The sequence below is a fragment of the Capsaspora owczarzaki genome (genome assembly GCF_000151315.2).
Source record: "Capsaspora owczarzaki ATCC 30864 unplaced genomic scaffold supercont2.2, whole genome shotgun sequence".
Classification (NCBI taxonomy): Eukaryota; class Filasterea; order Ministeriida; family Capsasporidae; genus Capsaspora; species Capsaspora owczarzaki.
The window spans coordinates 1,152,761-1,175,896 of NW_011887293.1; the positions used below are offsets into that span (position 1 = coordinate 1,152,761).

The 23,136-nt window shown below is 54.4% G+C and overlaps 9 protein-coding genes and 1 non-coding gene across 10 annotated transcripts; 7 read left to right on the forward strand and 3 right to left on the reverse strand.

Annotated features, from left to right (window-relative positions):
• Window positions 1-88: 88 nt before the first annotated feature.
• On the forward strand, window positions 89-1,613 carry CAOG_01537 (Utp11 protein). The gene is made up of 2 exons (XM_004364348.2): window positions 89-570; window positions 851-1,613. Exons 1-2 carry the CDS (start codon window positions 151-153, stop codon window positions 1,529-1,531), a joined length of 1,101 nt encoding a protein of 366 aa, XP_004364405.1. The 5' UTR covers window positions 89-150; the 3' UTR covers window positions 1,532-1,613.
• An 82-nt stretch (window positions 1,614-1,695) lies between these two features.
• Window positions 1,696-3,831, reverse strand: CAOG_01538 (A/G-specific adenine glycosylase; the record flags this gene model as incomplete). The annotated part of the gene is made up of 1 exon (XM_004364349.2): window positions 1,696-3,831. One exon carries the CDS (start codon window positions 3,829-3,831, stop codon window positions 1,696-1,698), a length of 2,136 nt encoding a protein of 711 aa, XP_004364406.2.
• Window positions 3,832-4,170: 339 nt separating this feature from the next.
• CAOG_01539 (hypothetical protein) lies at window positions 4,171-7,602 on the forward strand (the record flags this gene model as incomplete). The annotated part of the gene is made up of 12 exons (XM_004364350.2): window positions 4,171-4,334; window positions 4,848-4,942; window positions 5,066-5,209; window positions 5,309-5,391; window positions 5,518-6,298; window positions 6,390-6,448; window positions 6,550-6,618; window positions 6,804-6,872; window positions 6,992-7,106; window positions 7,182-7,276; window positions 7,374-7,447; window positions 7,545-7,602. The coding sequence occupies 12 exons, from the start codon at window positions 4,171-4,173 to the stop codon at window positions 7,600-7,602; spliced, it is 1,806 nt and encodes a 601-aa protein (XP_004364407.2).
• A 252-nt stretch (window positions 7,603-7,854) lies between these two features.
• CAOG_09341 lies at window positions 7,855-7,926 on the forward strand. Its single transcript has one exon. It is a non-coding gene; the product is annotated as a tRNA-Pro (tRNA).
• Window positions 7,927-8,532: 606 nt separating this feature from the next.
• CAOG_01540 (hypothetical protein) lies at window positions 8,533-10,858 on the reverse strand. Its single transcript, XM_004364351.2, has 3 exons — window positions 10,816-10,858; window positions 10,221-10,472; window positions 8,533-10,072 (listed from the first exon to the last, which is right to left on the reverse strand). The coding sequence occupies exons 1-3, from the start codon at window positions 10,838-10,840 to the stop codon at window positions 8,577-8,579; spliced, it is 1,773 nt and encodes a 590-aa protein (XP_004364408.2). The 5' UTR covers window positions 10,841-10,858; the 3' UTR covers window positions 8,533-8,576.
• Window positions 10,859-11,356: 498 nt separating this feature from the next.
• On the reverse strand, window positions 11,357-12,299 carry CAOG_01541 (hypothetical protein; the record flags this gene model as incomplete). Its single annotated transcript, XM_004364352.2, has 4 exons — window positions 11,357-11,502; window positions 11,571-11,646; window positions 11,740-11,862; window positions 12,063-12,299. 4 exons carry the CDS (start codon window positions 12,297-12,299, stop codon window positions 11,357-11,359), a joined length of 582 nt encoding a protein of 193 aa, XP_004364409.2.
• Window positions 12,300-12,630: 331 nt separating this feature from the next.
• On the forward strand, window positions 12,631-15,678 carry CAOG_01542 (hypothetical protein; the record flags this gene model as incomplete). The annotated part of the gene is made up of 2 exons (XM_004364353.2): window positions 12,631-13,236; window positions 13,426-15,678. The coding sequence occupies 2 exons, from the start codon at window positions 12,631-12,633 to the stop codon at window positions 15,538-15,540; spliced, it is 2,721 nt and encodes a 906-aa protein (XP_004364410.2). The 3' UTR covers window positions 15,541-15,678.
• A 370-nt stretch (window positions 15,679-16,048) lies between these two features.
• Window positions 16,049-17,281, forward strand: CAOG_01543 (hypothetical protein; the record flags this gene model as incomplete). Its single annotated transcript, XM_004364354.1, has 1 exon — window positions 16,049-17,281. One exon carries the CDS (start codon window positions 16,049-16,051, stop codon window positions 17,279-17,281), a length of 1,233 nt encoding a protein of 410 aa, XP_004364411.1.
• A 187-nt stretch (window positions 17,282-17,468) lies between these two features.
• On the forward strand, window positions 17,469-19,119 carry CAOG_01544 (hypothetical protein). Its single transcript, XM_004364355.2, has 4 exons — window positions 17,469-17,636; window positions 17,896-18,546; window positions 18,649-18,741; window positions 18,814-19,119. Exons 1-4 carry the CDS (start codon window positions 17,514-17,516, stop codon window positions 18,973-18,975), a joined length of 1,029 nt encoding a protein of 342 aa, XP_004364412.1. The 5' UTR covers window positions 17,469-17,513; the 3' UTR covers window positions 18,976-19,119.
• Window positions 19,120-19,382: 263 nt separating this feature from the next.
• CAOG_01545 (hypothetical protein) lies at window positions 19,383-22,719 on the forward strand. Its single transcript, XM_004364356.2, has one exon. The coding sequence runs from the start codon at window positions 19,397-19,399 to the stop codon at window positions 22,601-22,603; it is 3,207 nt and encodes a 1,068-aa protein (XP_004364413.2). The 5' UTR covers window positions 19,383-19,396; the 3' UTR covers window positions 22,604-22,719.
• Window positions 22,720-23,136: the final 417 nt, after the last annotated feature.

Sequence of the window (23,136 nt, forward strand, 5' to 3'; positions counted from 1 at the left end):
TGTGCAAGGTTGTTTAGCCCCCGATAAAATGCGCAGTATGGATGTAGTTGAATCCCACACCCATCCAATCCAAGTTTCTCAGTCTCTATTTCGCCCTTTTTTTTTCTTTTTTTTCAATTTCACATTCTTCTCAGAAACTTTTTCATTGATATGGCTGGCGAGGGAGCATTCAAGAAGGCCAACAAGGGGCTTCGCCGGACGCACAAGGAGCGGTCTCAGCCGGCCGACCGCGCTCGGTTTGGCCTGCTTGAAAAGAAGAAAGACTACAAGCTGCGAGCTGCTGATTTCCACTCCAAGGAGCGGCGGCTGCGTGCGCTGCAGCAGAAGGCCAACACGCGCAACCCCGACGAGTTCTACTTTGGCATGATCAAGTCGTCGACCGACCGCGGCGTGCACAAGGCCCGTCGCAACGACAACATGCACTCGTCCGAGTACCAGCAGGGCGGCAAGCGTGGTGGCATGAGTGCTGCGCGGATTGAGCGCAAGGCAAAGACGGACGCGCACCACCTCAACCAAAGCGAGCTCCGCGTGCTCAAGACGCAAGACCGCAGCTACGTCAACTCAAAGAAGGTCAGCGATCGTTGTGCAGCACCGTGTTGCTTTGATCTTGGCATGCGTTGGTTTCTGTGGGTCTGGGAGTTGGCAAAGGCGAGCAGCTGGAAAACGATTGAAGTTTTCCATGTGGCTCTTCAAGCTCGCCAATGTTAACGCTCGAGGTCATTCTGAGATGATCACCCCCACCCATTGGAGATCACGTTGGCTCATTCGCTTGTTTGTGTCATCCAGTTGGTGTTTTGGCTGACGTTCTGCTTTTTTTTTTCTTCTTCTTTGTTTGTGTGCTTGTTGACAGATGATGGAGCGAAGCAAGATTGAACAACTGCGCGCTAGTCTGCACATGATTGACACATCCGCTCTCCCTGTAGCAGCTTCGACTTCGAGGCAAGAGCAGCGCCAGATTGAGAAGGTTGCGCGGGCATCGGCAAGAGCTGCAGCGGCTGCGGCTGCTCCTGTCGGCGTTGCACTGCCCGACAATGGCGACGGCGACGACGACATTGACGAGGAAGCCGAGGACGCTCCAGAAACCCTTGATGACGACCAAGACTACGATGACAGCGACGCGGACATGGACGATGCACCTCCTCCGGTGCACCGACCGAAGGGCAAGACCCAGCACATCGTTTTTGTCGATAACGAGAACGAGGCAAACCAGTTTGACGCCGCAGAGCATTTTGAAACACTTCCGTCGCTGCTAGGGCGCAAGTTCAACCGCCCACGCGTCAAGGATCTCGTTGAAAAGCCCCTGATGGTCGCACAGCCCGATCGGCGGTCGATGCAAAAGCTCGAACGAAAGCGCGCAGAGCAGTATCAAGAACTTGCCGCTCGTATCGCCCGTGAAAAGCAGCTCGGCAAGATTTCGCAGCAAATGGAACTTGAGAAGAACTTGATGGGCAAGGGTGTCAAGCGCAAGATTCGTAGTGCGGATAGCTCCAAACCTGCAGTTTACAAATGGAAGCAAGAACGCAAGCGATAGAAGCCGATGTTGTTTGGGGCTTTTGTTCTTTTCTTGTGTGTGTTTTACGGTTTTTTGATAAACAAATCAAACTCTTTTGGTCATACTGGACAAGCGGAGGCTGGAGTGTAGAGTTTTGTTTTCATTTAACCCATTCACAAACAAATTGTCAAACGTGCACTCGCTCAATCATCAGACACATCGACAGTTTCGGATTTAACCACGCGACTTCGTTTCACGAGGAAGGAAGCTATGGAAGGCGTTGCAGATGCGGACGGTGGTTGGCTGGCTCTGCGCTTGACTCGAGGAGTGGGAGTGGCGGTTTTTGATTCGGCTTCAGCATGGACGGTCTTGAGCGATTTCGAGGTCTTTTGAGCAGCCTGGGTAAACAGTTCAAATGCCTTCATTACGGCCGTCGGAACGGCGGATGCGAGCATGTCATTGGCGGTCAGCCAGCGCGACTCGACCTGCAGCTGTGAAAGAAGCACATCAGGCGCCACGGAAGCCTTCAGATCGACCACTTCCACGTGGTATGTCTGTCGGATGTGAGAAAAGAGGTGCACAGTGGAACCAACCGCTTTTCGCGACTTTTCGTCAATGACATCGGCAAGCGGAACAAGACCGCCTAACAACGTGGATTCGAGGTAGCCGTTCGTGGTGGCGCGGCAGACCTGTGCCAGAGCATCGTGGGTACTTTGCGCAGCGGACTCGTCCAAGGTCTGTTTACGAGCAGCAGCCATTAGCGTGGCAGTTGCCGACGCTCCCGCAGCAGCATCGACTTTGGTTTCGGTCGTGGTCGAACTTGAACTGCTGCGGCGACGGTTTGACGGCAACGTTGCCCTGCCTTCCGAGTCACTGTCATCGCTGCTTTCGTCTCCAGCAGCGGCTTCCGTGTCAGTGGCACCGGCGTTGGGCAGGGAACAGGTTGGGAACTCCCATAAATTTGCCAGGAGCCCCTTGTCTGGACGCCGCACCATCAAATACCGGTCGACAGGACCCGTGTGGCGATCTACTACAATACAAACAGCGGCGTGCTCTTCTCGTTGCCGCGTCTTTTTGAGCTTCCGAGGATAGAGTGTGACTGAGGGGTTTCCGTTTGCCCAAGCGTCGGCAGGCAAGCAAAGTCCGCAGTTTCGCGCTAAATGTTCAGCTGACTGGTCTGGTGAGCGCTCTTGATCACGGTATGCCATGCACTCAGTCTGCAAGGGACATGATCCACACTGTGGACTGGTTGGAGTGCAAACGGTCGCGCCGAGCTCCATCATTGCTTGATTAAAGTCCCCTGGCCGCGTAGCATCGACCAACCGGTTTGCAATGCTCCAGAGAATATTTTCGACGGGTACGGCACGTCCGGTCGCAGCCGCACTTGACGACGATGATGACTTCAAGGCAGGTTTGGTCGAGGTTGATTTGATCGGTGGTTTGGCTTCCGAAACCTCTGTTGGTGCCGGTTCAGTCACCGGTTTCGCTTCTCCCGAGGTGGAGGCTCGTTCTTCTGCACAGACTGCTGCGACAGACCCGGCAACGTCGGCGCCAATGGCAAAGAGCCGAGTCAACACCCTCACTACATTCCCGTCCACGAGCCCGACCGGCTCATTGTACGCAATAGACGCAATTGCTGCAGCGGTATATGGTCCGACACCTGGTATTTGAGCTTGTAGCTCCTTTGCAGACCGAGGCAAGGCCCCGCCAAGCTCTCGATGAACCTTGACCGCTGCCTCACGCAGTCGTCGCGCGCGCGAGTAGTATCCCAGCCCGCGCCATGCTTCCTGCACTTGCTCTGGCGTGGCTGCAGCCAGATCGGCGATACTTGGCCAGCTGTCCATCCATCGCGTGTAGTAACGAATCACGGTCGCGACCTGCGTCTGCTGCAGCATGATTTCCGAGACCCAGACGTCGTATCCGCGGTCTCGGGTCAGGTTCTTGCTCTGGCTACGATGAAGTTGGATCTGATCCATGCATGAATCTTGCTGGTCGCTCTGATCGTCTGATTGATTTCTGCTGTCGTCTCGAGTCAAGTCGAGGTTCCTGCGATTGCGCTTGTCTTGAACCCAATCCACCCTCGAGCCCTGGTCTTGCTCTTCTTCCTGGTCTTTCTCTTGCTTTGTCTTGTCTGTCTGCATGTGCGTCTGCGGTGGAGCGCGCCATGGCAGTGTGCGCGCATTCGCATCGTACCACGCGAGCAGGCGGGCTCTGATCGCGGCAACTTGGCTCTCGCTGTCCGGCCCATGCCGTGATGATGGTGCAGCACTGCTCGTTTGCCAGCGCGGGCACTGCGGCGGGACCATCCGGAGCTCAAACTTGGTCTGTTTGGTGGTCATCCTGATGCAGTGAAACCAACAACTCACTGTAGTCGAGCACGGGGTTTTAAGATGACTGATCAAGCTGGAAATCCCAGACATAGTTGAGGTAGTGTGTGGTCAACTCTTACATGTCAACAGGATCACGAAATGGCAGCCAGTACAGTGAGATTAGTTTGAGATGTACCCATCCCAATCTCTCTGCGTTTGCTCACGGTACCGGTGCAGCACTCTGAGCCCCTATCGTTTACTTTGCAGTATTATTATTGTTCATTCAGTCCCCCTATTTGTTTTTTCCGAGTTTCTGTTGCTGCTGTCGTGTCTGTTGCTGTTGTGACGGTTTTGGCGCACATGGAAGGGATGGATCAGACAGCCGAACTCAAGCCATTCTCGTCCCCGTCCAGCGTCGCCGTTCTGGCCGCCCAGCAGCATGGTGCGCTGACACGCGCATCCGTGCGCTTGGCTGGAAAGCGCGCTGCCTTCGCTGCGGCCGTCCTCGCCCTGCTTCTCAGTCAGCCCGCAAGGTGAGCAAGCGAGAAGCATTGAGGAGGAATCTTGTCCTCTGCCAGCCGCCGCCGCTGCTGCTGCTGTTGTTGCTGCTGTTGTTGTTGTGGTAGCGGTGGTGGTGTTGCAATGGGAGTGCGCTCTTTAGTGGTGTGCATGCTTGGGCTGGATGGTCCCGGCTCCAATCCTGGCTTCCTTTCCCTAAAGGCGAGATCTCGTCCCGCCATCGAAAGCGCAAACCCTCCTCCATCATGATGACGGTTTGCTAGTGCCGTTCATCAGTTGACTGTTACGCTCAACTCCAGTGTCGTGAATGCCGAGGCACAGTCGGTCCACCCTCCAATCTGACCCGTGTCGTTGAAACTGAAACAGTTTCAAAGCCCATTCATTCACTTTACCCTTTACCCGCCCTCTACCGTACCAGCTTGGCTGTTGGAACATTGCCAGTCGAGCACTTGGAAAAAAGCTTTACTCTGTTTTTGCTAACCTCGGTTTTATTCTCGTTTTTTTGGCCAACTTTGTGATGATACCAGACTTCTCAGCGGGCTGGTGCCAAACAAGATCAACTTGGTTGTTGAACGCCTGCCTGAGCTTCCCACCGTTTTGAAAGATTTCACTTTTGTTGCAGGTAAAGCCTACATCTCTACGTGCAAAACGTCGAAGCTATGCGTTAGCTTTGCAGTTGATACTGACTTTCCCTCTGTTCACCAACCTGCGTTTTTGTCATCACCCTCCAACCACAACTTCAAAGTCACTACCATGTGCGTCTTGTTCATTGCAAGCTTTCTATTCGATCTCGTGAAAAACTACAATGTGCTCAAGCTTGGATCGGCAGCTCCTCCAGAGGCCAGCAAGCTTTCCACCGTTAGCAAACACCGGCTTGGCGTCATTACTCGTACGTCCGTCGGGGGAGGGGAGCTATTACTGTAGCCGAATTCGTTCAATGTTTGTATCTTGAACGCTGGCTCATTCTTTTCAATGTTGATGGTTTTAGAATCACCAAGCACTCCGAAAAACACGGACGCTCTCAAACGCGTGCGCAGTCCAGCGGGTGTGTCAGTGGACCATTTGGCATCGGTATGGCAAGAAGCGTGCTGCTGCTGCTGCTGCTGCCGCCGGTGCTGCTGCTGCCGGTTGCAATGCTTGTCCCGGTGATTGTCACTTTCGTTTGGCTTGGGCCATCATTCTCTATTTACGTTGCAGCCAATTCTTGCTTCCTCTGGCGGAGGCAGCGTTCTTGGTTCCCCGCGCACGCCGCGAGCGTTTGATGGCGGCGCTGGTGCATCGCCTGGTGCGGTCGCGACTCCAGTGGCTTCCCCTGCGGGTCTTGCTCATCGCGGAATGATGCACAGCTCGCCTGCTATGTCCGGTCCCGGTGCAATCATTGGCACGAGCAGTCCGCTTTTGGTGGGCGGTCCCTCTCCTCGTCGAGGTGCAAGTCCCGCTGGCACCCCACGAGGGTCTGGCACGCCACGAGGGACTGGCACACCACGAGGGTCGGGCACCGGAGGCGGCTTTGCCTCGCCAGGATCGAGTGTACTTGGCGGCGCGTCGTCGCCAAAGTCCTCGCTCTGGCATCACATGCCCATTCCCCCGGATGATTTTGCGGTCTTTGACGAGCGCAGTCTGCAGCGCTTTGTTGCTGAACGCGACGCAAGCCAACAGCGTCTGTTTGGCCCGAGCAGCGTGGCCGATCGTCTCAAAATTAGTCAAATTGTCCCGCACGAGTACCGGACTGCTCTGCCCGCGCGCGACTCGGCCTCTTCAAGCACCAAGTCTTCCGACGACGACAAGAGCGGCTTCCTGAACATGCAGCTGTCGGAAGCGCTGCTGTGCAAACTCGGCATTGACTCCTACATGGATGCGTGGACGGAGCGGTGTCGAGTCTGGCTGTCGACACATGTGCTGAATGATCTCGTCACATCCATGAATCGCGTTGATCAGACCATGAAAGCTAGCAATCTTCCCAACTTGATGACGCATGGTATGTATGGCTCTCGGGTTGCTGGGATGTCGAGCGTCAACAACCGCTTATCTCACTTTGTTGGATTGGATGGTTTGGCTGTTGCACACAGTCCCAGTACAGGCGTACATACAGAGTCAACAACAGACTCTACAGCAGTTAGCTCTTCAGGTATGCCATGAGCGGAATCTTTCATCCATTTGAGTTGTGCGATACCAAAAGTGTCTCATTTTTTGTGCTTCTTGCGTTACCATGTTTTTTTGGTTTATTAGAATCCCCCACTCCTCACCCAGATTCACAAACGGCAAATGCTGGAACGATTCTTTGTGTTTGACGGAAATGTCAATCATGAATATGTTGTGGGTCGCATTCGAGGTGCGTTGAGCGTTACTGGCACTCTTTTTGCTGCAGTTTTTTGTTGTTGTTATTGTTGTTGGTGGTGTTGTTGTTGTTGTTTTTTGCGTCGGCTTTGCCTGATATCTCGTGGCTTTGTTTGAATTTTGCTAGATCTTGCTGTCTTGTCGAGTATCGATGGAACTCTGGCGGCAAATTCAAGGGCAAAGAGTGGCACCCTGATCTTCCTACCGATGCCCAGGTTTGGAGCCTGTCTTTTTTTTTTTTTTTTTTTGTTGTTGTTGTTGTTTACTTTGTTTTCGAGTGCTTGAACGGAGTGGAATGCACAACTCACCTGAAACATTGCTGCATCGATTGTAGATTGTAATGCATCTGTTCTGCACCTTCTTGGATTTCATCCTGCCCGCAGACGCACTGGTGCCGAAAGGGAAGCACTTTACTGCGCGTTATTTTCAACTCCAGCTCGATTCTTCTGGTGAGTGACTTTGGTTTCAGAATGGTGTTGTTTGTTCTATCGACGGTCCGTTCTCACATGTTTGCTCCAATGTAGAACCACCGAAACATGACGTTGTCATTGCCCAGACCAACATCCACCCCCCTCACTTCAAGATCATCTCGATGGATGAACGCTGGGAGATTTTTCAGGTGAGGACCAAAACCTCGACTCCCAAATTCCTCTCCGCCCGTTTTCATCGCGCACTCATCTGCTCCTTTGTTTGGTTTGGGGCCGTGCGTGTCACAGGGTCGCAACAACTTGTTCCATGCAATCATTCTCTTCCTGTACTTTATCAAGACGCGTCGTCACGGATTTGTTGGGTAAGCAAGCTACTTTTGGTTTTTGGAATGCGCTTTTGGAATGAGCGAGGGCCGAACTGACTTTGGCATCGGCTTTTGTTTTGTGTCACTTGCATAGCCCTATGCATATCGACAGCATCGGTCTCGATCTCGAGTACATTATTTCCACAAATTGACCAGAACGTTTCAGGCCATTTTAATAATCACGTTGAATCTTGTTTGTTCGCGTGCCTGTTGCGTTGTATCAGGCGAATATAGTACCGTTTCGTTTGGTATGTTATTGTATGTGATGATTGAGGGTTTTTTCGTCCAAGGAATGTGTAGGGAGGGGAAAACAGGGATGGAACAATATTTTCATTCAAAAACTTCAGCCAGGCATGATTTTTTAATCATAATCTAAAATGCCCATACATCTTACATCATCAGATGAGCTCGTAGTATAGTGGTATTATGCTCGCTTAGGGTGCGAGAGGTCGTGGGTTCAATTCCCGCCGAGCTCCAACGTTTTTTTTTGCGTTTTGGTTTTTGTTTGTTTTTTGGGCACCTTTTCCTCGAGAAGCGTGCCATTCCAACATGGCTGGTTATTGTGTGTTTTTTTTTTTTTTTGGCATGTGTGAGGTCAGTTCTTGGCTTGGGATTGCATTGAGAAAGAGTTGAGCGCGCACAGTCCAACGACAAACGGAATGGACTGCAAACAATGGGTTTCGGGACCAAACTTTGTGCCTGCTTTCTACAAGAAAACTCAGAAACACACTATTTCAAGAAGAATTATTACGATTCACGCAGGCGACATGGACCAAAATACAAGCGCTGCAAAATCTGAGCGACACAGCGCTCCTCAATGGACGATGCTGCCGATGAAAAGTTGCGACATGTTCTACCTGAACGCCCACCCACCAAAATTGAACCATTTACCACCCCTTGGACATAAATCGAATGAAAACAATATTTTCATCGTACAGAGTCATGAAAATGGGCGAGCAACAGAGCGATAGACTCGACACACGTGCATGGAAGTGGATACTTTGGTGGAAACGTTTTTTAAAATCACATTTTTTTGCTGACTCTGCCCTGGACCATTGCACCAAAACAAAATACACCCTATATCTGATAAAAAAGTACACTCTGTATTATTAAATCAACATGGACATCATGCAAACGCTTGCAATGCAGAAGCGGCAAGCGCACGTTGCTCTTCATTCAGCTGTGTCGCGGTTTGCGCACGGCCAAGCGCAGCTCGGAATGGCTCAACCTGATCAGGACGAGCGGCCTTGATGTGCTGGCCTGCAGCGGCAAATAATCGTTGGTTGGCGGATGTTTGCTGAAGCGCGGCAAGGACGGGCTCGTCCCAGCTGGATGCAGTGCCGAGAATGCCCTGGAGCAGCACAGCAGTTGCGTCGGGGTGCGACTTGTTGACAAACGAAGCAGCGGCACTCTTCACGGGCTCGTGCTCTTTTTTCTCGCGAACCGAGCGAATGAGAGCGGCAATATCCTGAACATTGTTCATGCGAGCAACCTTGTCCGAGCGCGCCTTGCGCTCCAGCGCCTTGAGAACGTGATCAGCGTATGCCTTGGAGTGAATTTCAAGGACGGAGGCGTTGCGGGACAAGATGTCGTCCGCAACAGAATCAGCCACATCCTCGAGCGAAATGCGTCGGAGCGTTCCCACGGCCTCTTCGGCGTCTTCTTGCTTTCGGGCGGCCGTCTCCTGCTCTGAAGTCAGCTCCGAGCCTTCTTCTTCGTAGGATGCAGCAACCTGTAGCAAACCGGCTTGCTCTTCGCCGCCAGCAACACGTTGGAGGGAAAGTGGCAACTCCTCCAATGTTGGCGAGACACGAGGCGCCAAGTGTCCAAGCTTCTCCGCGTCGGCTTGAGCGAGGAGCATGTCCTCGAGCTGAGTCGAAATATTGGGCACAGGAGCGACAGGGGTGGCGGCGGCTTGCAACAAACGAGCGGCCCCGGCAGCATCACCAGCCTCTAACAAGGCGACCGCCAGCGCAGTTGCAGTGCTCGAATACGGCGCCAGACCAGAGCGGCGAGCAAAGTTGAAAATGTCGAGAGCACTCTCAAGGTCGGCCGACGATTGAGTGAGTACAAACGAGCACATGGCATCGACCAATGCCGGCGTTGGTTGCCGGAAGGATGCAACGAAACTGTGGAAGACTCGGAAGATGTCTGCTGCCGAGACAGTTGCAACGGGCGCATCGGTAAAATGGCGAACAAGCAACTCGATGTGTTTGGCGTCCGGGAAGACTCCATATCGCCAAGGCATGGTCAATGCGGGAATGAGGGCACCCGGACAACGGGCAGCGACAAATCGCTCCACAAGCACGTTCGCCTGGCTTTGAGACAAGGCAACACCGTAGCGGCGCAGGGTTCGCAACAAGCCAAGAATGGCGCCAGCCTCTGATGCCGATTTGAAAGCGCCGATGGCTCGGCCGACGACCGCACCCCGCGGTCGGCCGTAAGATTCAAGCGTGTGAATGATGGCCTTGGCCTGGACTGGTGCTGGCTGCGTTTCCTGGGACTTGGTGTCGGAGGCCATGCGCTCTTCTTCCGTCAATTCGACGCGGAATTGTGCGGCGCGTTCTTGCTCCTCGGCAATACGCTGCAGGGCCTCACGACGCGCACGACCCGACAAGGAAGCTGATGCAAGAGAAAGAGAGAGAGAGAGAGAAGGGTTAGGGTTGAGTGAAAGCACACGCAAATGTGACGAGACAGGAGACCAAACAAATCACAGATCGTCCTCGGGGCTCGCTGACCAGCATTCACGCTGCCGATCGCCATGTGTTACCTGCTACTTGAGCACCCTTCTCGACGAGTTCCTGCGAGCGGACTTTGGAGATGGCACGCTCGGCGGATGTCATTTGACGGGTTTTGGGCTGCGCCTTGCCTCCAGCGGCAGCAGCAGCAGCGGTAGCGGCAGCAGGTGCAGCACCGGAAGCAGGCTTGTCAGCAGGGCCCTTTGGTGCAGCTGGAGCAGCAGCGACGGCGACGGTGGCCGCAGTTGAGATGGAGCGAGCGAGGTTGCGCGCCGCAGCGACTCCTGTTCAGACACACACACACACGGCGTGAGCACCACAGAAAAACAAGGCTGGCTTGACTGCAAGGCCACAAAGTGGATGGACATGAACAAGTTTGAGACACAGAAGAGGAGTGTTGCTGTGAGGAAGAGGGAAGGAAGAGGGGAAAAAAACGAGAGATCGCCACGCGTCTCGCTGCTCTCGATCATCACTCCAGCAGCACACTCCAAACCACCTCCATCACACACTCACACACATGAGAAAGAGACAGAGACACAGACAACAGACAACAGACAACAGTCAGAGAGTGCCTTGTTCAATGACTCTGATCGACGATGTTTGCGGCCATTTTTCGTTTCGACTTACGCTGCAATCCCATTGAAGCGAGCATAAGAAAAACTTGAAAAAAAAAAAGAAAGAAAGGAAAAAAGACAAGACTGAAACAAAAAGAAATCTTTGACAGTAGATCGAAATTGTGTGTGTGTGTGTGTGGACCACGAATGACGCACAACTCGATTGATAAAAATATGACACTGGTGACCTTTTTTTTATTTGGACCCCCTGTCATTTAACGTGCCGCCTTTTGTTTTTCTAGGGATTTCAATCATACTCGCCGCCACTTTCAGGATGCATGTAATTATATAAGTTGGCTAGGCGAAACGAGAGAAAAGAGCATGAAGTCGAGATGCCATACGATCTTACCCGGAACTCAACCTAGAATCACTACTGAAGCGTACGAGATGTATGCGGAAGTATCGTTTACTAAGAATATATCTAGTGAAGAATGAGGGGAAGACCGATTAGGGATGAGCCCAGTTCGTAACAGGGTGTAACAGGCAACTCCAGATCTCGCTCTGCAACTCTCCAGTTGCACTCCTGTTTTCATCTACCCGGACTGCACACACAACTATTCAAACGCCGTCTTTGGCAGCATGATGGTCGCCTCGCCATCCATCAGCACAATATTGTCTTGCTCGCAGTAGGTGCGAATGATGACCACGCGAGAAGAGCGGTCGGCTTTCAACACGTCGAGCTTGAGCGAGCATGGTGTACCTAAAGTCGAGCGAACGTGAGCACAGACATTTTCTGTCTCGAGAGCGACCGAACAGGCCCATACGCACCAACGAAAAGCGGCTTTTTGAACTTGATCGTCTGGCCCATGTAGATTGCACCGGAATACTTGGTGCCAATCATGCCCTACGAGCCAATTTGAGAGTCGTCACAGCATGTTCGACCAAACGTTTTATCGCTCGATCAAATGTATCATCACTCGACCGACGTATCACTCACGGCCAGTGCAGCCACAATGTAGCTGCCATGCACAATGCAACGCCCGAATCGCGACTTGGCTGCAAATTCAGGATCCGTGTGCAGTGGGTTGAGATCTTGCGACAGCTGGCTGAACTGACCGACCTGTTCGTATGAAAGCATGGATCGCGTTTCATGACATCGATGCAACGCAGCATCATCGTACGGATGGATGGATGGATGGATGGATGGATGAATGGATATATCGTTCAAACAAGTTCAGAGCAGAGTGAAGTGAGCGATTCGTTCACGCTGGCTGGTTGACCAAAGCACGCCGACAGCCGCGCTTTCAGTATTCGCCAAACCTGCTCTGGAGTGAAGACAGTATCGCGGGTGCTCTTGTCTCCAACGCGGCACAGCGCCGATGACGGAGCGGAGGTGGTCGAGTACAATCGGCGAACTCCAGCTCCAATCGACGGGGATGCTCCTGCCACTGCTGCTACCGACGATGATGATGATACTGCTGCGTTCGCGGATGGCAATGCAACAGCCGAGCGCGCACACCAAGCCGACGACTGCCGCAACAGCGATCGCGTAAGCATCATTGCCATCTGTCAAAAGTGGAAACAATCTGAGATTGAAAGACTGAGGCCTGAGTTCCCTGATTTAGTGATATGTGTTCCCATTCGACGATTTGCCGTTTGGTTTGTCATTGACATGCTACAACGGTTCCAAACACAACCACCAGCAGCAGCATGAAAGCTCAGGGAAGGCAAAGGAGAACCACCTGACTGCGCGTGCAGTAAAGAGCACTGCCAATAGCGAAAACAAGCGCACTAGTTCTACAGTATACTGTACAACAAAGGGGAAAAGTGTGTGCAAGTCTGAGCAGCTCAGTCATCACTTGCTGCTCTCTTCTCAAAGCCAAACAAAATGCTTTCCGCAGCTGGTCGACTGGCGCTGACCACAGCAGCAGCAGCAGCAGCAGCATCTGTTCCTACTGCGACCATGCAGACTGCTGCTTGGCGGCCGAGGCAGACGGCGCTGCTGTCGCTGCCGCTGCGCCATGTGGCGACTGGCGGGATTGCGCACGCTCGCCAGACACGGGCCACCGCACAACAGCGCAAACGCCTGGGTCCAGATGCTACCGTTGCGTCGACCAGCGCCGAGGACGACGCGGCGGCAGCAGACATTGGCGAGGGTGCGTTCGATGCCGCCGAGCTGAAACACTTGGCCAAGACCGCCACTGCTAGAGCCGCCAGCAGCAGAGCGCGCTCCCAACCATTGTCCGAGTCTCAAGCCACCAAGGACAAGGCAGATCAGCGCGAACTGACCCTCGAAGAGCTCGATCGCGAGGACGCATCGGCACTGGAGCAGTTCACTCTGCCGCGAGGTGCACGCGAGCGTAGTGTGGCTGCGCCAAAGTCAACGCAACCAGCTGGCACCGCCGCAAGTCCCGATGCACAAAGTGCAGAGTCAGCATCGCTAGAGGACGTGTCGTCGTCCCCGGAATCCAAGCCTCGCCCAAAGTCCGATTTGGTGAGACGCTCGGATCTTCTCAGTTGCCAATCCTCCCCCTTCCGCTCCCTATTTCCTATTGTGCACCTCTCACTCACTTGGAATCATTGAAATTGTTCGATGGCTCTTTCGCTTGAACCCTTTCCCCCCTCCCTCACTGTTTTTTTTTTTTTGTTTGCGACGTTTGCATCTGGGTTAAATCCGCAACAGTACGATAACGCTCCGGAGGTGCTCGTTCGCAACCGCATGCGTGTAACTTCGTTCGCCTCGCTTGGATTGCATGCAGGGCTGACGACACATCTGGCCCAGCGAAAACGCGAGCCGTTTGTGACGCCGACGCCCGTTCAGCGCGCCATTCCACCTCTCATTCTGCGTGCAGCCAAGCATGGCGGTCGTGGGATTATCGCCATCAACACGCCTTCCGGATCTGGCAAAACGCTTGCCTACCTCTTGCCACTGCTCTCACAATTGGCTTGGAGCATGACAGAACCACAACAACAACAACAGCAGCAGCAGCAGCGACCATCGAAGCAACCCAAGCGCAACACTGTCTCCTTCAAGGCAACACCTGGAACATCTAAACCCCTGCCGCCTCGCGATGCCCCGCACATTCTAATTGTCACACCGAACGCTGAGCTGGCTACGCAATTGGAGACTGTGGTTCAAGACTTGTTGCCGCCGGCTCTGCATGCGCTGCCGCTGAAGAGCGTAGTTCACACCGTCTCGGTTGGCGGAGCGGCCGAGGATGCGTTCGAAGCATTGCAACGTGCGCGACCCATGATTTGCATTGTTCCTGCAGCGCGTCTTGCGCACATTCTTCCCGGATACAGCATGAGCGAAGTTGGCCACTCGATGCGACACTCTGCCAAAGAGTCGTGGCTCAACATCCAACGGCGCATGAAAGACATTGGCGCGGGGCTCTACAACCCATGGCACGCCTCGGTAGTCGTGATTGAAGAGGCAACCACCCAGCTCAGCCCCATCGAGCTTCTCCAGCCTCAAGCCAAACGTCAAGAGCGCGTAGACAAAGCCCGATCACTGCGAGTCAACAAGTCAGGCCAACCAGAGACTTCAGAACCTGCACGCAACCATGAAGATCAGGCAGCAGAAAACGCGTCGCGCAAGTCGCGGCGCGGAAACGAACCGCTTGATCCCATGCATTCCTCACCCGCGCAAATTTTTATGCACAAGCTAGCCGAGCGCGTCCAACGGTCGAATACACGCGCGCGGGAATTGCGCATGGCTGGTCGCTACCGTGACGGACTTCGATTGCAACGATCTCCCTTGCTTCTTTTGCCCTGCTCGTCATTCCCGGCCGAGCTCGCGAACGTTCTGCCTCACTTCAAAGCCGAGCTCGGGTCGCTGATGCTTTTGCGCCTTACCAGAGACATGGCCTATTTGAATGGCAAGCCCATCTTTTCGTTCAAAGTCAGCCAGCTGACTGAGGCTGCTCGTGTCGCAGCCGAGTTTGCTGCAAGCAATCCGAGCGATATGGATGCTCAGACTCGCGCCAAGCAGGCTCGATTAGATGCAAAGACCGCGTCGGTGGCTGCACGAGAGGCGCCGTCGGCTGTTGTTGACGCAGACTCGGAAGATGCACGCATCGCACCCTTCCCGTTGGCCCGGTCCATTTCGCACGCATATTTGGTGGCTGCAAGCGCCGATGCCAAGTATCAGGCGATTGCCGACATGTGTCTGCACAAGTTTTTTGATTCTGCCCTGCTGGTGTGCCACCCAGACGCCCCAACCCTGCGAATCTCTGAAGCCTTCAATAACGTCTTCCATGTCCCAACCGTGTCCGCGTCTGGCCGACTCGGTGTAACTCCAGAGCTCCGGCGCCAGCTCATGGAGCAGATTGAAGGTGGTCAGGTCTCGCTTGTGGTTGAGAAGGTCGATGCGTTGCGTGGCATTGCGTTTCCGCCTCAACTGCGCGCAGCAATCATCACCACCCCACTGGCGGGCGATGCCTACCGCACTGTTTGTGGTCGCATGACGCACACCAACCAGGCAGCCGCCGTGTTGACTGTTTTGGTGCGTGACGAAGTGCCTCAATTCCTGCACACGTTGTCTTCGTTGGGTATTGTTCCCGAGCGAATGCCACTTCCTCCGCCATTCAAATCCGCTTCGTCCAAGGTGGCGAGCGACGAGGCAGCCACACCAAGTACCGAGACTGCAGCCCAATCGCCGAGCCACGCGGCAGCCACACCGAGTGCCGAGACGGAATCAAAATCGTCGAGTCAGGAAGCGGGCAAAGCGAAGTCGAATATAGAAGCATCGGTTGCTTCCGCGCGAGGGCGACGATTGTCACGACGTGTCAATGTTTGAAGTAGCCCAACAACAAACCCCTCGAGCATTTAACAGCCCCAACTCTGTCACTGAATGCACTGCGCTTGTGTGTCGATGCATTGTTGATTGTTTTTTTTTTTTTTTGGTCGTTCAAAAGAAAACAAGCAATTACTCTGCGCTTCTTTCAACACAAAAAAAAAATCCACCTGCACGTCTAGTTCCCGCCACATTTGCTTACCGATTGTGAGCATGAAGGCCAACCAACAACCTCGGCGAAAGTTTCGACGGCGGAGGTTTCGAAAAATACACATTGCAAAGAAATTTTTATCAACTATTTCATCCATGAAGCTGTCATGCTAGGGATCGTTTTTTGTTGCCTTTTCCCCCCTTCTTTTCGCGCTCTGCATTCACAATTTGACAGGTGCTTCTTTTGGACAGCGCTCAGTTCTGCGTGCGTTTTTTTTTTTTTTGGCTCTTCCTCGGCAGTAGTGTCCCCATTTTCTTCACTCTGCCCAGCCACGCATCTGCCGAGCGCACACGTCTCTCAATGCTTGGCGCGTGTCTGTCTGCGCTGCGACGCGTGCGAGTGACACAGGGAAGCCCACTCCTGCGGGTCCTGCTCGTTGCGGGCGTGTTCACTTACGGTTCGCATTCTGTGCTGACCAACCTGTCAAAGGGGGATGACGGCCGCGTCGCGTACAATGTCGCCTCTGTCGTGCTCATGACCGAGCTGTGCAAGCTGCTGATATCGTGCACACTCGCCCTGCTCACTCTGGGCACACGCGGCGTTGTGGGCGAGGTCCGCGCGGGTGCGTTCAAGCCGCGGTTCTTTCTGCTGCTCTCCGTCCCAGCGTTGTTGTACGCGCTGAACAACAACACGGCGTACTATGCTCAGCAGGCCATGGATCCCGTCTCGTTCATGGTCTTGTGCAATTTCAAGATTATCACGACGGCCATTCTGTTCCGCCTCATCATGAACCGCTCCTTGTCGCGCAACCAGTGGCTTGCCATGCCAATATTGCTCTTCTCGAGCATTCTCAATAGCATGGCCGGGCTCGCCAAGCACTCGAGCATTGTGGATGAAAGTGCGCAGGACACCAACATTCTGCTCAAGTCCGCGCTCTACGTCTCTCCATACGGGCTCATGCTCATGGTCATGTACTGCACCATTTCCGGTTTTGCCGGCGTGTACGCGGAGTACGTGCTCAAGAGTCGAATGCATGCCTCGCTGCACATGCAGAACATTCCATTGTACCTTTGCGGAGTGGTCATGAATGCGACGGCCTACTTTTGGAGCTCTAGTTCAACGAACGCGGTCATCGACGACACTGCACTCCGATTGTCACACAGCGCCACGAGCCTGGTTTGGATGCTTGGACCTTTTGCGCGTCTCTTCGATGGATACAACGGTTGGACTTGGGTGATTATTCTCACGCAAGCCGGCAACGGGCTCATTCTCTCGGTGGTCATGAAGCACTCGACCAACATTGTCAAGCTATTCATGATTGCGCTTTCGATGCTGCTGTCAACGGCCACTTCCATTCTGGCGTTCGATATGTCGTTGTCGTGGGAGTTTGTTCTCGCGTTGGTTCTTGTCTTGTGGGCAATTGCGCTCTACCACACTCCAGCGCCCGCTTCGTCAGCAGCGACAATGTCCACCGGACCTGCGCGGCCTGTCGCACACGGCGCGGCCGCAGCATTTGGTGAAAGCGATCAGCAGCGATCGTTGCTGCCGTTCGTTCACAAGCAAGGGTACAGCGGCATGCTCAAGCAAGTGTAGAGGAAGATGGCTTCGTAGCAACGTCTACGAGCTCTAGGAACTAACAAAAAAGGGTTTCATGTTTTCTATGCCAAGCTCGATCGTTGTCAAAATGTTCAGTTGTTTCAAATCCAGTTCAGTTGTTTCAAATCCAGTTGAGTTGCAATGGATGATCTTGTCGTTTGTAGCAGCAATTCACTCGTTCTTTTTTATTTTTTATTTTTATTTTGCTCAGATCACCACACCTCACATCATGGCATCCAAGCAAGAGACGGCGTTGCTTTCGATTGTGCTCAATCACGCCAAGCTGAACAAGCTCGAGAAGACTGCCTCCAAGCTCCAGAAGGAGGTCAAGTTCACTCCAGTGGCCGACGTGGTGCGTACTGAACATGACACAGTTTTGCTTTGTTATGGGACTTTGAAATGGTTTGGGGGAGAGGGGGAAGAGGGGATTGGGAGTGAAGAGTGAATGGTCGGACTAAGCCATGTGGACTGTGGACTGTGGACTGTGGAGGATGGCACAAGTCACCGAAACAGCGCATCGCACCAACACTCACGAGTCTGACTGCACTGTTGTGTGTGCTTGTGCTCTGTGTTGGTTTTCGGGAATTGGGGTGGGTGCGGGGTTGGAACAGCCGACGCTGCAAGCACTGTACGACGATCACTTGGCCCACGAGGCCGCGAGCAAGAACAAGAGTGCCAAGAAGACCGCCACCACCACCACGACCACCACGACCACCGCTACCAATGGCAAGAGCAATGGCAAGAGCAAGACCAGCGCCAACCCGTCGTCGGGATCGGAGGCGGACGAGTCCTCCATGGCCGAGTCTGAGGACGACAAGCTCAAGTCAACCAAGCACGTCTCACGCAAGCGCGCTCACGAAAGCAGCAGCGAAGACGAGAGCAGTGACAGCAGCAGCAGCAGCAGCAGCAGTGACAGCAGCAGTGACAGCAGCAGTGACAGCAGCAGTGACAGCAGCAGTGACAGCGAGGAGGAAGAGGAGGTCAAGCCAAAGGCCAAGGCTGTTGAATCCAAGCCCGCTAGCAAGGCTTCCAAGAAGCAAGAGTCTGATTCTAGCTCAGAGTCAGAATCAGAGTCAAGCAGCTCAAGCTCGAGCTCGTCTGATTCTGATTCGGATTCGGAGGACATGAAGGTGGATTCCAAATCGGCCCCTGTCAGTCCCGCAGTTGCTAAACACGTTAACAAGCGCATGCGCGTGGACGAGGAGGAAAGCTCGGCACCATCAACACCCGTGCAGACCAAGTCTGCACCTGGCTCCAAGCGAGTAAGTGTTGTTTCGCTTGCAAGTGTATCCGGGGCCGAGTTTGTTGAAATGGGTTGGTTCTGACTCGCGCATGTTTTGTCCTGCTCTTTCTCCTTGTCTCAGAACTCGCCCGCTACAAACACACCATTCCGCCGCATCAAGGCCGAGGAAGTCGAAATTGACCATCGTCTGGCCGACAACTCGTACGAGGGCAAGGTAGGACGAATTTCGCACAATCTTTTGGCGTTGCGCAAAGAATCGACTTGCTCACACTTCTGCAACAAACAGGCTGGCGCGGCAGGTGCTTTCGGCGAGCGTGCCAACAACATTCTCAAGTTCACCAAGGGCAAGAGCTTCCGTCACGAGAAGACCAAGAAGAAGCGCGGCGGCTACAAGGGCGGCTCCATTGATACCAGCAGCGTTCACTCGATCATGTACGATTCGGACTAATTCTGCAGTGGTTGTGTTGCAGCTCTAGTTTTGTTTTCGGTTGTTCCGACGTGTCCTTGCGTATTTGATGTGTTTTTGGTTTGTGATTGTTTGTTTTTGTTTTGTTTTTGTGAGCAAAAGACATGGAAACGTTGTCTTGGCTGCCATTCTTCCAACGCTGCCCATGACTGATTTTCTCGAGGACGGGGCATATTCCTGGCTGGGTTGAGGATGCAGAGTTCTGACATGCCGAGATGCCGAGTTTCGAATCATTCCATTCCTCCTTACAGCATCTCACAATCCATCATTTTCACCTACACCTCACACACACATTCACATTAAGACCACCATCATTACCGTGAGCGCCATTCATAGATGTTGCCATTGATGCAATGTTGAATCACTCTTTTTTTTTTTTTTTTTTTCTCTTCAATCTTCCCGCATGGAACTGGGCGAGGCTGCAGGAGGAGGACTCCGCCGCGAGCGCGACGCCGACGCATCTGGCCAACCGGCATCATCATCATCATCGTCATCGTCATCGTCGTCAACCTCAGCATCGTCGTCGTCCAGCAGCGCAGCCACGGCCGGCGATGGTGCGCAACACGCGGCCAAACGCGCGCGGTTGGATGACGGCGGCAGCCGAGAGAACGCGATTGACACGCCAGGAGCAGGCCGCGGGCGCGGAAGAGGGCGCGACGGCCATCGTGGTGGCAATGGCGGCCCTCATGGGCATCGCGGCGAGGGCGGCAGTCGCGGTGGTCGGGATCGTGATCGCAGCAGCAGCAACAGCAACAACAACAACGAGGACGACGAGCCAGGCGCACCGCAGCGCCGCTCGCAAGTCATCCCAACCATCATGTCGTCGGCATCATCCTCAGCAGCATCGGCAATAGCGACAAGCTCCACCGCCAAGCCGTGGGGCCGCGTCGCCGATTCCACAGTCAAGCTCATGCCAAAGTCGCTCGCTGCTGCTGAAGCTGCTGCAACTGCTGCTGCTGCTGCTGCTGCCGAGGCTGCGTCATTCACTTCCGGAGGATCGTCTGGCGGGAGATCACACTCGAGTCGAGGCGGTGGTGCACCAACCGATGCGGAATCGCTGGCCAAGTTGACCGCGCCCGACGCGCCGCCAGTGACCTTTGTCGGACGTGCTGCTGCGTACCAGGACGAGGACGCGGGCATCACAGAGTACCTACACCCGGAGCTGCCGAGTTTCTTTGGCGTCATCAAGCAACGCTACTCTGACTTTATCGTGCACGAGCTCGATCAAACCGGTCGCGTGGTCCACCTCACGTCGTTCGACGTACCGCTGACCGCTTCCGAGATTGCTGCTGCCGCGAACGCAGAGATCGTGGCGTCCACGGCAGCAGTGCCCGAGCCCATCGTTCCGTCTGCGGAGGCCGTTGCAGCCGTTTCGCTCTTGCTCACTGCGAGCCAAGTCCAAGCGCTCCAGGCCTTCCTTGCCAACAACAATCGAGCCGACTACTATCACTTTGAGCCGCAGGGGGAGATGGACAAGCAGCAGCGCACCGCTTTGCACCAGGCCTTCCGTCAGCACTTTCCCTACTTGACTCTCGATGGCACATGGGCTGGGGCTCGCGGCACGGCTGGCGCGCCTGCACCCGCGCCTGCCAACCCCCCTCCCACCGCTGACGGCGAGAGTGGCACAGCGACGGTCCCCACGTCGACGGTTGGTCCGACCGCCTGTTCCTTCCGAGTAGGGTTTGCACGCGTTGACGACGGAGCGACGTCCAAGCTGGGTGCCGTTCGAGCCAAGGAACTGTGGGCTCAGGGCGAGTACTGCGAGTTTGTGCTTCTCAAGGAGAACCGAGACACCACCAACTGCATCTACATCATGTCCAAGATTCTCGGCGTCCGATCGACGGCCTTCTCCTGGGCTGGCACCAAGGACAAGCGCGCCATCACCGTTCAACGTCTGACTGCGCATCGTGTCGATCCCAAAGCGCTCAAAGCTGCCAATCAAGACCTGCACGGCATGCGTCTTGGCAACTTTACCATCACTTCTCGCCAGCTGCGTCTTGGTGATTTGTCGGGCAACCGCTTTGCCATCACCATCCGCGAGCTGGCGGACAAGCCACCCGTCATGTCGAGTGCAGTGGAAGCGTCCGAAGCCGCAGCAGCATCCGCAGCGGTAACAACAGCGACAGAAGAGTCGGCTTCTGAGGCCAACGAGGACGAATCTGCGGAGGGTGCCACGTCCATGGAGATTGACGGATCCATCGACGAGGCATCCACATCCACGCCAATGGACGAATCCGCTGAAGACGCGGCCATCGCAACCGAAGAGTCCCTCGAACAAAGCCAACCTGCCGTCTCGATGGCGGAAATGGAAGCGCGTGTTCGCTCGGCGGTCGAGAGCTTGAAGCGCGACGGATTTATCAACTACTTTGGCCTGCAACGGTTTGGCACAACAGCGGTACCAACGTGCGACATTGGCTTGGCGATTCTCGAGGGGGATTGGAACCGATGCGTCCAGTTGTTGCTGGAACCGCGGGCTGGCGACGCTCCCGACGTTCACCTTGCGCGCCTTCACTGGGTGCGCTACCGCGACGCTCGCGCCGCGTTGCAAATCTTCCCGACTGCCTCTACTAATGAACGCGAGCTACTGATTGCCATGCTGCGAATTGGACTGTCAGATCCGGCACGCTGTTTCCAGTCCCTTCCACGACACACGCAGACCCTGTACATCCATAGCTACCAGAGCAAGATTTGGAACGAGCTTGCCTCCGAGCGTATTCGCCGCTACGGCTACAAGGTCGTGGTCGGCGATCTGGTCCAACGCGGAGCACATTCGTCTGGCGCTGATGCCAATGACGAGGATGGCGAGGCTGCCGCTGGCGACGCACCCACCGCTGGTGGCGACGAAGCATCTGCCCCAGCCGTCTATTCTGGAGCGGGAGCATCGACCTATGAGGCGACCGATGAAGCCGATGCCGCATTCTCGGCACGCATGAACGCGTCAGTGACGCTGATTGAAAACGAGGAGCAAGCAGCCAGCTACGACATTTCGGACGTTGTTCTGCCAGTGCCCGGCTATGGCGTGCGCATGCCCACGAACGAAATGGGCAGCCGAATGGTTGAGCGTCTTGCCCAAGACAAGCTCACGCTGGCTTCATTCAACCACTCGCATCGTCCAGTCCGTTCATTCGGCGACTATCGGCACATCATCACTCGGGCGGCCGAGCTCGAGTTCAAGTTCTACCACTACAACGATTACACCAAGCAGTTTTCGTACACTGACGCCGATCGCCTGGACAACAAGCCAGAGCCTGAAGACGAGCCCGACGGCAAACTGCTTGCGCTCCAAATCGAGTTCAACCTGCCTTCGTCCGCGTACGCGACCATGGCACTGCGCGAGCTGATGAAGATTGCCACCTCTGCGTCGTACCATTCCCAGTACACGCCCAAGGTCAATGCAGCAGCGGTCACGGCGCGATCGGAAGCGTGGCGCAACCGTGTTCGTGGCGGATCTGGAGGCGGCCGCGGTCGTGGCGGCTTTGGCGGCGGTCGCGGTGGCGGTCGCGGTGGCGGTCGTGGCGGCGGTCGTGGCGGCTTTGGCGGCGGTCGTGGAGGCGGTCGTGGAGGCGGTCGTGGAGGCGGCCGAGGAGGAGGCGGTCGTCGTTTTGAGTAGTTTGACCATTTCCCAAACCAAAAACGCGCTTTGCACTCGTCGAGTGATTTTCGCACCGATTGTTTTTTGATTTCGTGACATCACTCCACCAAGCTGCAATAAACACATTCAACCCATTCAACCTTGTAGTCATCACCCGTCTGAGTTTGCCAATATGCAAGCGACAATGACGCCAGCAATCATCACAAGGGATTTTTTGTTTTTGTTCGTTTCTCACACCGGATCGTTTTTTTGTTTCCCTGCTTTCCGTTTATTCCACTTGAATCTGTCTGCTGTTGATTGGCGTTACGCAGCCATCCTCCCCCACTGCCACTGCGCGTCATCATCGCCAAATCACTTCCATTCCATTTTGACTGATCCAATTCAAGGTTCGCCCAATCTTTTTTTTTTTTTTTTTTTTTTTTTTGGGTTTTTGAATCATCATTTTTTTTTTTTTTGTGGTTATTCTTTTTTTTTTTTTTCTGTTGTCTCTGCTTTTCCCCCTTCTTCCCTCCTTTTTTGATTTGTTTTGCACCTCCTCTGTGAACTTGAAG